The sequence below is a fragment of the Lactuca sativa genome, chromosome 6, assembly GCF_002870075.4.
Source record: "Lactuca sativa cultivar Salinas chromosome 6, Lsat_Salinas_v11, whole genome shotgun sequence".
Classification (NCBI taxonomy): Eukaryota; Viridiplantae; Streptophyta; class Magnoliopsida; order Asterales; family Asteraceae; genus Lactuca; species Lactuca sativa.
The window spans coordinates 163,928,823-163,942,868 of NC_056628.2; the positions used below are offsets into that span (position 1 = coordinate 163,928,823).

At 30.1% G+C, this 14,046-nt stretch overlaps 2 protein-coding genes across 2 annotated transcripts in view; both read right to left on the reverse strand.

Moving 5' to 3' along the window:
- Window positions 1-7,649: 7,649 nt before the first annotated feature.
- LOC128126916 (uncharacterized) lies at window positions 7,650-9,814 on the reverse strand. Its single transcript, XM_052765090.1, has 3 exons — window positions 8,890-9,814; window positions 7,716-8,855; window positions 7,650-7,663 (listed from the first exon to the last, which is right to left on the reverse strand). The coding sequence occupies exons 1-3, from the start codon at window positions 9,812-9,814 to the stop codon at window positions 7,650-7,652; spliced, it is 2,079 nt and encodes a 692-aa protein (XP_052621050.1).
- A 55-nt stretch (window positions 9,815-9,869) lies between these two features.
- The window catches only part of LOC111891610 (uncharacterized), a 38,679-nt gene continuing 34,502 nt past the window's right edge, over window positions 9,870-14,046 (reverse strand). The window contains exon 3 of the mRNA XM_023887672.2: window positions 9,870-9,983. Coding sequence (XP_023743440.2) covers window positions 9,870-9,983 — 114 coding nt within the window. The remainder of the gene's footprint in view (window positions 9,984-14,046) is intronic.

Genomic DNA, 14,046 nt, shown 5'->3' on the forward strand with positions numbered 1-14,046 from the left:
TAGGTTCCTGAAATAATTGAATATTTCTTGTCTATGTAGGTTTTTTGGGTTCCAAATACCATAGTCCAGGCATCTTGAGGGCTATTTTGCTGGTTTTTCTTGATTTCCTATTAATATTTTTTATTTTTGCATAATTGCTATTCTGTAGTTCCATCATGATGTGAATACTTTGTCTTTTTCTCTTGCTGATAGGTCCAAGAAAAGCTTGTATGGGGATTGGACCTTTATCCTTCCTTTGTGGTTTTTCCCTGAATCCTTTCTTTGATCCTTTTTATGTTAAAAACTAGAAACCTCATATGCCATTTCCACATGAAACTGTGATAAAAGAAAACATTTATCAAACCTATGGGTCTTTAGTTGCATAATTGATTCATCATCTGATCTAGTTTGGAAGACATGACGATTGTACATATTTCTACATGCAGGTTTTGATGAAACAACAAAACATGGTTGGCATTTGCAGTCGATTAGTATATTTTCGTGTCCCAAAATCATATCTTTTTCTTAGTTCCTATAACGATTATATAGTTTTATGTTCCATAAATAGAAGGATTGTTGTCTATGTAGGTTTGCTGGTTGTCAAAGGCTATAATCCATGCATCTTGATGACCCTTTTGATTTTTCTTTGATTCTTACAATTGTTCTCATTTTATACTTTACTTGGTTAGAGTATTCCCATCATGACAAGAATTCTTTGTCTTGTTATCTTGCTGATAGGTCCAAGGAAAGATGTGTGGATTGGACCGTTGTCACACCTGGTTCCTGGTTTGTTGTCATCTGTGGCTTTTCTGTGATTCCTTTCTGTTGGATTGCTTTTGTATAGAAAAAATAAAGGCATCTTATAGGTTTTATACCTGATGTGACATGTTCATGTTTGTAGGTTTCACAGAAAGAACAGCCAATGATTAACCCTTGCTTTTCGATCAGTATCATATTGTCTTCTTTTAGTCTTAATTCTTTGTTTTAACGTCCTCCAAAATAAGTAAGACTATTTTCTTTTGTCTATGTAGGTTTGTTAGGTGCCAAATAGTGTGGTCCTGGCATCTTGATAACCAGTTTATTGGTTTATCTATGATTTTTATTATCTTCCTCATTTTCTAGCGATACCAGCTTTCTATCTTGCCTTTCATGATGAGATTCTTTTGTCTGGACTAGTTTGGGAATGCTTGATGATTGTATCGGATCTCTACATTCAGGATTGGTGGAAAGAGCAACAAATGGTCAACAGCTGCCAGATGATTAGTATTTTTTTTTGTCCCAAAATCTTCCCTTTTTTTTCATCCTATGCTTTGATTTTATATTTCAAAAGTAACTGGATTATAGTTTTGTGTATGTAGGGTTGTTGGAATTCCAAATACTCTATAATCCAGGCATCTTGATTTATCTCTCTCGTTTTTTTTTTTTTTTTTTTTTTTTCTATTTGAATGCTCATTTTCTATTTAAATGTCGCTAGTTTTCAGTCTTTCCATCATGACAAGAAGTTTTTGTCATGTTATTGTGCTTATAGTGATAGGCCTAAGGAACCTTGTGCGTGGTTTGCGTATGGAATTAAAAAAAATACAAGTGGCTTGATTTTTTGAGGTAAAAGATAATCTTTGACAGCTTAAGGACATGTGGTGCACCTTTTTTGTTTCTAATTAACTGCAGTTCTTGCTGAAAGAATAGTAGATTGTTGACCTTAATTTGCAGTGCAATTAATGTCATGGTGTCTCCTAAAGCTTTTCATCGATTGCTTGGAGTTCCTATATAGGTTCAGTAATAGTGAGATTGTGTTTTTTCTATGTAGGTATGCTGGTTGCCGAATTTCTTGATGTGCATTTTGTTGGGGTTCCAGTAATTCTTAACTTTTTATGATCAATCATTTTTTGTTCCAACACTATTTGTGTTGTGCTCTGTTCCTTCTTCATGATGACAATTGTTGTCTTGTACTCTTGCTGATAGGTCTAAAAAAGCTTATAAGTGGATTTTAGTAGTTTCCTTCTGTTCTATAATCTTTGTTTTTTCTTACTCCCTAAAATTACGGTGTCCGATATTATGTTCCAGAAATAAGACAATTGTAGTTTTGTTTATGTAGATCCGTTGGGTGCCAAATACAATGGCCATTCATCTTCTTGGCTGCTGGTTTAATTTTTCTTTGATTTTTATAATGATTTTCATTCTAAACCTTACTAGCTTTTCATCTTTCCATCATGACAAGAATTATGTCTTGTTATCGTGCTGATAGGTCTAAGGAAACTCTAACGGGATTGGAGCATTAATGTGCTTCCTGGTTTGTTGCTATCAATGGCTGTTATATGAATCCTCATTGAGGTCTTGTTTTTGGTTTAAAAAAATTAAAATCGTTGTACTAGATTCGCATACTTTGTGATTAAGTCAGATAAAAAGAGTTTTACCTGTTAGATTAACGAGTCTGATTAAGTTTGGAAAGCTTATGGTGCATGGTGTATTTTGCAGAAAGAACAACACATGGTTGAGCCTTGCATTTTGAGGAGTCTCATGCGGTCTCCTAAAAACTTCTCATCCTTTGCTTGTAGTTCTTACAATGACTGATAATATCCTATGTAGGTTCCAGAAATAATAAGATTGTGTTATGCCTATGTAGGTTTGTTGGGTGCTAAATTCCATGGCTTTTTATGAGTCCTTGTTGTGATCAGAGGCAAGGTAATTAAAAGGATTTTCATTGAATAAACTTTTATAGTTAATTGTTGCTCAATTGTCTGATCAAGTTTAAAAAAGGGTGATGATACATGCTTTATATGTCCGCGTGTATATGTTTTGCAGAAAGAACAACCATTTTAGACTCTTTGCAGTTCAATTAGTTTCATATTCTCTCATTTTAAACAAATTCTTTTGTTCTTGGTTCTTAAAATGGACATCATCCTTTCTAGAAGTAAGAGTATTGTCTTTTTTCTATGTAGGTTTGTTGGGTGGTAGGATCAGAGTGATTGCCATTTTGCTGGTTTTCCTTTGATTCTTATGATATCTTTCATTATTAACATCATTGATTTTTTGCTTTCACTTTTTTTTTGTCTGCTGATAGATATAAGGAAACTTGTACTATTAATTATGTCTGGGGGCTTTGCTGATTGGAAGTAAAAATACAAGCATCATATCAGGTTCACATGATAACATGTGATGAAAGATTAATGGTATTCTATTTAGTGAATTAATGTCTTTTTCATAGCATAATGACTCTTTTACTTTTTCTTCGATTATTAATGATCGATCATTCTCATTTTAGACATTAGTGGCTTCTTGTCTTTTCATCATGACAATAAACATTTTTTTGTCTTGTTATCTTGCTGATAGGTCTAAGAAAACATGCGATGCGAGTGGATTAGACTCCAGTCCTTCCTGGTGTGTTGCCACTCATGCATGGCTTTTCTGTTAATCCTTGTAGTGGTAAAAGATGAAAGGAGCTCTATGATTTTGATCAATGTTTCTAATTTTCTTAGCCTAATCACCTTATGGCTGATTTAATTTGAAAGCCTAGTGGTACGTTTTTTAACATGTTTTGCAACAAAAAGAACACATGGTTGACCCTCACATTTCAATAAGTAAATTTCAATCCTTTGCTAGGTTCTAGAAATAATAGGATTGTGTTGTCTCTATGTAGGTTTGTTGGGTGCCAAATATCATGGTCCATCCATCTTGACAATCAAAATTCTGGTTTTTCTTTAATTTTTATTTACATTTTGTTTTTTAGGTTCTGTCATGATGAACGTTTTGTCTTGTTCTCTTGATGATAGTTCTAAAGAAGCTCGTATGTGGATTGGAGCTTCAGTGTGTTTCCATTGTGAATCCTTTCTGTAAGCTTCCTAAATAGAGGCATCATATCAGTTTAACAGGCTTTGTGATCATAAAAGGCGAAAGGATTTTTATTTGATTAATTTGATGGTTTTTCCATAGAGTAATTGTCACAATGTCGGATCTAGTTTGAAGGGTCGATGATATTTGACCTACATGTTCCTGTATATATGTAGGTTTTGCAGAAAGAACAACCAAAAATAGTCGATCAATCCTTGCATCTGGATTAGTACCATATTGCTGCCTCCTTTAAACCTTAATCCTTTGTTCTTAGTTCTTATATATATATATATATATATATATATATATATATATATATATATATATATATATATATATATATATATATATATATATATATATATATATATATATATATATATATATATATATATATATCATCCTTTCTAAAAGTAGAGTATTTCCTTCCGCCTATATATGAAGGTTTGTTGAGTGCCAAGTGGGCCGGCCATGCATGCTTCCTTTACTGGGTTGTTGTCATCTTTAATTTGACTTTTCTGTCTCTCAGGGCTTGCTTTGATTGGAAGTAAAAATACAAGCATCATATGATCAGTTCCATATGATAATTTGTGATAAAACAAAAATAAATCGTGTATTATGTATTAAATTAATGGTTTAATTAGCAGAAAAAATGACAGAAGGTTGACTCTTGCAGCTGTAATAGTATCAAATACCCTAAAATTCTTTGTTCTTAATTCACCTAATTAATGACTATGACTCTTTTTAGGGTTGAGAAATAAGAGCGTTGTGTTTTGATTATGTAGAGGATTATATTGTTGGGTGCGAAATACTATGGTCCATGCATCATCTCGATGACATTAATTTTCTGGTTTTCCTTGACATCTTATGATACATGCAGGTTTTGCAGAATGAAAAACTTAAGGTTGACACACCAGCAGATGATTATTAATTTTTTTTCATGTCCTAGAATCTCTTTTCTTCCTGATCATTTCCGATATTATATTCCAAAATATTAAAGAAGGATTGTAGTTTTGTATATGCAGGGTTGTTGGGTTCCAAATACTATAATCCAGGTATCTTGATGACCCCTTTCTGGTTTTTCTTCGATTTTTATGATCGCTTTCATTTTAAACATTACTGTTCTTCGTGACTCTTTTATTTATTTATTTTTTTGTGCTGATAGGTCTAAGGGAAACTTGTATGTGGATTGGACTGGTTAATTAATTGGTTGTCATCCATTCCTTTCCTTGTTAGGGGCTTTCTCTTGGAATCATAAAATACAAGCCTCCTATCAGATTGCATATTTGTTTGTGGTAAAAGATAAGAGGCGTACTATTAATTGGATCAATGGTTTTTTTTTCTCGGCATAATCACCTTAATGTCTGATTTAGTTTTGAAACCTTAATGATACATTGTGGATCGATCTACGTTCCTGTAATGATCATAAATCTTTCTTTTTGTAATTCTTGTGATGTTTTTCTTTTTTGACATTACTGGTATTCCATTCTTCCCTCATGATGAGATCTAGTTTGTCTTCTACTGTTGCTGATATGTCTAAGAAAGCTTGTACGTGAGAATCAGACTACTGTGTTTCCTGGTTTGCTCATTGCTGCTATCATATTTGTAGCTTTTTAATTTGTGAAAATGAAAATGAAAATGAAAATGGCTTGGCTGTTCTATGAATACTTTCTAGGGGCTTGCTTTTGGTATTTAAAAATGCAAAGATCAAATCTGAATCTTTCTTTTTATTTTATTGGGTTCAATAGTATGTCTACGATTTATGTTTGCGCAATAAGGGAATTTTATGTTTTGGTGTGAATCACTATGATTTTGATGGCCCTTTTGTTGGGTTTTCATTGATTCTTATGATCTCATCTTCACTTTAAACTTTACTGATTTTCGGTATTCCCATCATGACAAAAGTATTTTGTCTTGGTCTCTTGCTGATAGGTCCAAGGAAAACTTAAAGAGAAAATAAGTTTTATTGATTTGAATATGTGTTGTTTCGTAGCATAATTTTCGTAATTAGTGTGGTGTTCAGTTTGGAAAGTCTAATGATACGCACAAGACATCCTTATGTACAAGAATCCTTATTGATTTGAATACTAGTTTTGACATGCAGGTTTTTCTGGAAGAACAACAGATGGTTGACCGAAAATCCGATTACTATTTTGACATGTCCTGAAATCCTTCATTTTTTTTCTTTGTTCCTATAAGGACCATCTGTTCAAGAAATGAGGTATTTATATGTAGGTTTGATGGGTGACAAATACTATTGTCCTTCTTGGTTTGTTGCAATATTATATGCCTGTTCTCTGAATCCTTTTGACCTGGGGGCTAAAAGTAAATGTAGAAGCATTATACCAGTTATATGTAATATTTCATCAAAGTAGTGATGCGACATATCATCAGGCGTACAAGGTTCGATCTGTATCAGTTTTTCTTATCATAAACTGTATAATGGCTGTTTCATGGTATCTCTCTGGATGGTGGAATTGGATAACATTTCATCGAAACTGCTTGCAAGTTGCAAATTAATAGGGATCGGGATTATTTTAAAAGCACGCTTAATGAGTGTATCAATGATCACACATACTTCTTTCCTGATTTGATGCATGCTTATCATCCACATTTGAATCATCTGGACTGTTTGACTACATTAAGAGGGGATGTTACACTACCAATCATTGGCTATAATAATCTTTGCTTGAAGTTACATGAAATATAGTATTATAGGCCTGGGGATATATATACTCTAAAGGGAAATTTCATCTATCATGTATTGCTGGCCTTGTGTTATAGTTGCAGACTTCTGTTAATTCAAGGTGTGCATTTGGTGTGCTGCTAATGCTTTGATTCATGGTTTGTTTTGTTTTGATATTTTCAAGTTTTAACTCTGCCTGGGTTTGGCATCATAGACCCAGCCGGTCCCAAGCCCGGAAAAAAGAGAAGGGTTTCACAAGGTATAAAGAGGCCTTCACTAAAACTTGTTTCTGCTTATGGTTATCTGCCACTTGTGTGGTTTTCAGTAATTTTTATTATCGTTTTTTACTGTTTTAGCGTTTGTCGTTTTAAAAAATTTAACGTTTTAGGGTTTAATCCTAGAAGACTGGGAATTTTTCCATGGTCAAATCCATGTGAATTTTGTGGGTAAAAGGTAAACAGCCGCAGAATTACCATGAAACACACTTGGGGGCAAACGGTTGGGTAATTATTTCCCACGGAACTTGTAACATACCCAGGGCCGGCTCAACGAGTTTGGGGGCTCTAAGTGAACCAAAAATTTGGGGCCCTTTGACATTTACTATACTTAATGTTATAAACCCTCCTCCTTTATCCGGGATTGGGACCGGCAATAATAAACTAAAAAGTTTACAAATGGCGGAGTTAAAATTTTTTTTTTATGTATATGTTTTTTGTGAATATATTTTATGACGTAAAGTTAATTTTTCTAGCTTTTTTAGATGCAAATTCTTTAATGAAATTTTCATAATCAATTTCTTTTACTAACTGTTTTTCAATTGATAAAATTGCTAATCCATTTAATCTTTCTTGTGACATTGTAGATCTTAAATAATTTTTTAATAGTTTTAATTTAGAAAAACTTTTTTCGGCAGAGACAATGGTTACAGGAATAGTTAACATAATCCTATAGGCAACATATGCATTAGGAAAAGAACTAAACTTTTTAATGTAATTAAGTATATTAATAATTGTATCACGTTCTAAATGTACAATATGTCTTAATAGTTTTAGTTCATGAAATAAATCTAAACCATTAATATCTAAGTTATCATCATGCTTTAAAGTTTTTTCAAGATTTAAACAATGTTTTCTTAAAGTATTTTCATCTAATGATTTTAATTTTTCCATACTAAATAGAAAACCAAAAATATTTTTGAACTCATTAAATTGCTCAAATCTACTTTTAAGTGAAGTAATGGCTTTATCTACTATATATAAAAAGTAATCAGTTTTAAATAACTGAATAAGAGTTTTAATAGTTTCATTAGCAACATTTTCATCATATCGTCTATTTCTTTGAATGATACGCTTTTCACGAAATTCTAGTTTTACATTCATTTCTAAAGCCAATTCTTTTGCATAATCTAAAGCCTTTTCAAATCCGTTTTCTCTATATTCTTCAAAGAAACACAAAAGTCCATTTAGTTGATCTATAGCATCATCGATACACATATCATTTGATTGCAAGCTTTTACTAACAGTGTTAATAGCAAACAAAACATCATACCAAATAATCATTCCTAATAAAAATTCATAGTTTTCAAGTTCATATGTAGCTAAACATTTAGCCTCACTTTTAATTTTTGGATCTCCATAATTTTTAGATAATTGTAAAAGTGCTTTTCTTAATTGTGGTGCTTGAAATCTAATTGCTTTTACACTTTCTACCCTACTTTCCCAACGAGTTTGCGATAATGATTTAAGTGTTAGGTTTGATATATTATCTTGTAATATTTTCCACCTTTGAGTTGATGAAGCAAATATTGTATATATACGTTGTATAACTCCAAAAAATTCACTAGCTTTTTCACACGAATTAGTCATATCACAAATTACTAAATTTAAACTATGACAACCACAAGGAGTGTAGAATGCTCTAGGGTTAATATCTAACAATCGTTTCTGTACACCTTGATGTTTTCCTTTCATATTTGAACCATTATCGTAACCTTGACCCCTAACATCATTTATATCTAGTCCTATATTTTTAATTTCATCAATTATAGCATCATATAAGCCTTTACCGGTTGTATTATCTACAACTAAAAATCCTAGAAAGTACTCCTTAACTTCTATTGGAGTGGTTGAAAGATCTAAACATCGTAAGATAATTGACATTTGTTCCTTATGACTTGTATCAGGAGTACAATCAAGTATTATTGAAAAGTATTTAGCATCTTTTACTTTTTTAATAATTTTAGTTTTAACTTCTTCTCCTAATAAACTAATAAGTTCGTTTTGCATATTATGTCCAAGATAATGATTATGAATTTCATTGTCATTAATTCTCCTAATATGTTCTTGCATAATAAGATCAAATTCTGCAATCATTTCAATTATAGTTAAAAAAATTACCATTATTTTCTTCATAAATCTTTTCATTTGTTCCACGAAATGCTAAATTATTTTTTCCTAAAGTTTTTACTACAGCAATGATTCTTATTAACACGTTTTTCCAATGTTCTTTTTCTTTATTTATTTGTTCTTGGATTTGCTTGTCAATTGTTTTATTATTTGCTAATCTAGTTTCTAAGTCAATCCATGACCTCATATTAAGAATGTGTCCATTACTTGCTTCATGTCTTTTTAATATACTAGAAATATTGTTCCAATCATTATTACCTTTATGTGCTAACGAACATGTAGATGTATTCACATTAAATAATTTACAACAAAAACAAAAAACTCTATCTACATCTATGGAATAAACCAACCATGTTCGTTCGTATTTTTCTCCATTTGGTATTTTTTGCATATAAAGAGATGTACTAAAGCTTCTTGAATGTTGATCTTTTGGAAATTTAAAATCATAAATCTTAATAGGACCATTTTCTACGATTAAATCTCTTAAGTTAGTACTAATATTATTCCATCTACTTGGATCATATATGTTTAAAGGTGTGTTATCATCTTCACTATTAGTTTGTTCGTTATCAATTTCAATATTACTTTGATCGTTATCATTTTCACTATTAGTTTGTTCGTTATCAAATTCAATATTAGTTTGTTCGTTATTATTTTGACTATTAGTTTGTTCATTACCATTTTCAGTATTAGTTGGTTCATTATCATTTTCAAGATTAGTTGGTTCATGATCATTATTATTAACATTAGCTTGTTCTTGTTCATAATCAACATTAGTTTGTTGTTGTTCATTATCAATGTTTTTGTTTGTAGTTAAATATTTTAAAAACGACCCTTTTTGTTTATCTATAAAAGCTTCTTCTTGCATTTTTCGTTTCCTTTTTGAAGCACCGGATTCGTATTTTCTCTTTGACATGGTTACTAATTATTTGATTAATAATAACTATAAGTTTATAAGATATGGATTAGGATTATACCGCCCCTGAGATAATGGAAAGCTCAAAAACGATGAAATCTGTTAATCTGGAATCAGTGAACGACGGAATCAGCCAATCTGAAATTTGTGAACAATTGAATCTTCCAATCTGGAATAAAAAATTAGAAATTGAAAAGATTAACAACTTTGATCATTCATGCAATTTGGATAAAACCAAAAACAATTAAAATACAAATCTAATTGAAAACTTTTTCTATTTTGTATACTATATTTATAATGACATCAATTATATACAAATGTAATTGAAATCTTACATGCAATTCCACATGATTCTGTCAATAATTAGGAACCAAACATTGTCCAATACTATCACATATTATGAAGAAAAAAAAATCATTCATTAGATTGCAAATAAGGTTGATCTATTATGAAAAAAAAAACCTTCTTATGTAACCCCAATTAAATAATTAATTGGTTATTATTCTATTAACCCCGATTAGATTCTACCCTACAAAATAAGAGTTGATAACCTTTTATTTAAAGCAAAAGATACAAGGCACCACTAGATTTCTACCCATGGGACCTCCCTCGTTAGTACTTCAATTCATCCCTTATGTCTCTTTTAATTCCTCCAAACATATATATTTTTGAATAAATATATTAAAAACGGAAAAGTTAGGAAACTAATTATGTGTTTATAATGGTGTTTAAAGCATTTCAAGAATCAAGAACACAGTTGTTTAGATTAATGAAGACAGGAATGGTTCAAATTCGTTTATATATATCTTGAGCAAAAAAAACTATTTCATCATGAACTGTGTATTCCTTCCTTCACCTTGAAGGTTGAACTTTGAAGCAACCTGATGGAATATATTGTTTAGCACAATAGCACATATATATTACATAAAAGTATACAAAATTTACTGCATTCATAAGAAAAACGTAAAATAAAAACAAGCATGTTTCCTAAATGCAGCATAATTGCATATTAATGTATTACCGTGAGTCAATTAACGATTGGAGAAGTGAGACAGCAGCGATAACTTGATTGAAGACAGCAGCGATAACTTGATTATTGAAGCCCTTGAATCGATAACCCTAGTCCCTGCTAACCTGCTTCAATCGATTGGAGAACTAAGAAGCAAGAAGCCGGCCCTGGATTGAAGACTTGAATTGATTGGAGAAGGAAGAAAAAGAAGAATTTTAATCGTCGTGTGCGCGATGTGCTGTATACCGATCGTGATTTCTAGCTTCTGCGATACAACTTTTTTTTTTTTTGGAAAATCGAACATTGGATTGAAATTAAAGGGGGCCCTATCAATTGGGGGCCCTAAGCCCTATCCTAACATATAATACACTAAGGCCGGCCCTGCATACCACCCATGGAATTGCCATGGATAACTTCCTTGATTTTTTTGTAGTTGAATGCCCACAAACATTTTGTGATTCCATTCCCATGGAAATGTTTGTAATGGAGTTCTCATGGATTTCTATCGGACTTTCTACAAAAATTTTGTCTGGTTGGTAGCAGGGGCGAACGCAGGAATACATAGTAGGTGTTGTTGATATATGAAAAATAGGTAAAAAAATTTTAAAAATAAATCGAAATTTTTTCCACTACGGACAGAAAAAAACAATTTTTGCATCGGGACCAGGCTAAATTTGCCCCTACCTGGTAGCCATCCAACAAATAGGGAAAATCATTCAAAATCCAAATTTTTTCTTAATATTCCACAAAACCTACACATAAGACTTAAATATATATATATATATATATATATATATATATATATATATATATATATATATATATATATATATATATTAATTGCCAAATAGATATATTTTTTTTTGAAACGACAAACTAACTAAGCTACTTCTAAATAACCATCTACTTCTCTCTCTCTCTCTCTCTCTCTCTCTCTCTATATATATATATATATATATATATATATATATATATATATATATATATATAGAATTTTTTTTTTTTGAAATGGCAAACTAACTAATCTACTCCTAAATAACCACCTATGTCTCCACCGAGACTTGAACCCCAGACCTTTCATATGAGATGGTCACTCCATACCGTTAGGCCATTGGCCCTTTGGTTGCCAAATAGATGATATGGGAGCTTTTTACTATTCATTTCCTTTTACTATGTATAGAGTCATGTCTAAAATCAAATTAAGTTATATATTTTGATGCATTTAAGACAAAATTAAAGATAAAAGTCTTTTAAAAATAGAGATTTAGTATTTGGCTATAGCAAATTCTCATTTTTATTTTCTCTCCTCAAAAAAATTTATCCAATTGTTTCATCCTTTATAATTTTAAAGTTAAATTATTTGTATTTTACAAGTTGCGATTTGGTCCCTCATTATATTTTGAAGTTACGGTTTTAGTCTTACATAGAACTTTTTATAGTTTTCAATTTTATTAATATTATTTTTTATTTAAACGTTATAAATTTTTACAACACTATTAATATTTGTAAATTATATCTATCATACATATTTATAAAGCTAACATTTTTCCTTGAACCTCATGCATTTGAAACCCCCATAAAAATTTGCAAGCACCTCATGCATTTGAAACCTCCTAATTTTAATGAATACCACTCAAAAGTTTCTTAATAATTATTAACAATTCAAAGGTTTTATAACTTATATAATATATTTAATAAACAATTAATGGATACTCTACTATAAAAAGGTCGATCTTTTTGAATAGACACATAAATACAAATCACACACAAAATTCACAATGAAAACAAGTTTAAAGTTTTTTGTGTTGGTTTGAAGGCTTTGAACAATTTTTCGATCCATGTTATTATGTTGAAGTTTTTAATTTGTAAGTTTGTTATATATATATATATATATATATATATATATATATATATATATATATATATATATATATATTTTGTATTTTCTTGATTTAAGTATTCTTTTAAGAATATCGTTGTATGTATGTTGTGAATTTTAATGTGAATTAGATTAGATTCATTTTATCGATCATATGTTATGGAAGGTGATATATATAATATTTAATTAACTATTGTATATATGTTTGTATGTTCATAATGCTTCAAAACAATAATTAATTAAAAATCATGGATATGTCATATTATCCATGTAAGCCTTTTTTATAATGCAATTTGTCTATCTTATCACTTTATATTTTAGTATATGTTTAACATTTTAATTATAATAGTAAGTTTTTTTTAAAAGTTTCTTTCACTTATTAATAATAACAAGTGATTTTAAAATAATAAGCAATAATTATAAATAATAAAATCAAATTACATGGATATGTCATATTACCCATGCAAGTCTTTTTGAAATGCAAATTGTCTATCTTATCACTTTATTATTTAGTGTATGTTTCATATTTTAATAATAATATTAAGTGTTTCTTAAAAGTCTTCTTTAACTTATTATTAATAATAAGTGAGTTAAAATTAATGAATAACAATTTTAAATGATAATACCATCAAATTATAAATTACATTTAGCTATAAATAAATTGTCTTTTAAATGATCATCCTTATTGAAATTAGAAAATGATTGCATAAGTAAAAATATAATTAATCAATAATAATATTTGTTAAAAATAATGCTAAATAAATAATTATATTTAATTGTATTAATGAGGAATGTGGGTTGATGTCAATGAATATTATTATTTAAAATAATTGAGATTATATATATATATATATATATATATATATATATATATATATATATATATATATATATTAGTGTAAAAATATTATCTCAAAGTTAATGTCAATAACATAACCATTTTAAATATATATTTTTCAATATTTTAATAATATATTTTTAATCTTCGCTGCGCAACGCGCGGAAATTCGTCTAGTATATCAAATACAAATGAGTTACTCTGTGCATTAAAGTTACTTTTTGTTTCATTACGTAATTTTCTTGGGCTATGGTTGAAAGCTGTCTTAAAATTTCTCCACAAACATTATCCATGTCGTGCTGCGTTTTTCAATATATCGGGCTTCCGCAACATCGCGCGGACGGTCCAAACCGTAGTTAACATTAATGTTTCAAAAATGTATAAACCATAAAATATAAAACTAGAATGATTTAGGTGGGTTTTCGAGTGGTCGGACCCGGTGTTGCTTGAAGTGCTTCATGTGCTTTTTTGTAACATCCCAAAAGTACAGGCCAAAATTTCATTTT

Bases quoted from the DNA above. Each gene is read 5' to 3' on its own strand.
- LOC128126916 (XM_052765090.1), bottom strand. From the start codon at position 9,814: ATGTCAAAGAGAAAATACGAATCCGGTGCTTCAAAAAGGAAACGAAAA. The intron at 8,856-8,889 runs GTAATTTTTTTA...AAATGATTGCAG, and splicing joins GATTTATGAAGAAAATAATG to AATTTGATCTTATTATGCAA.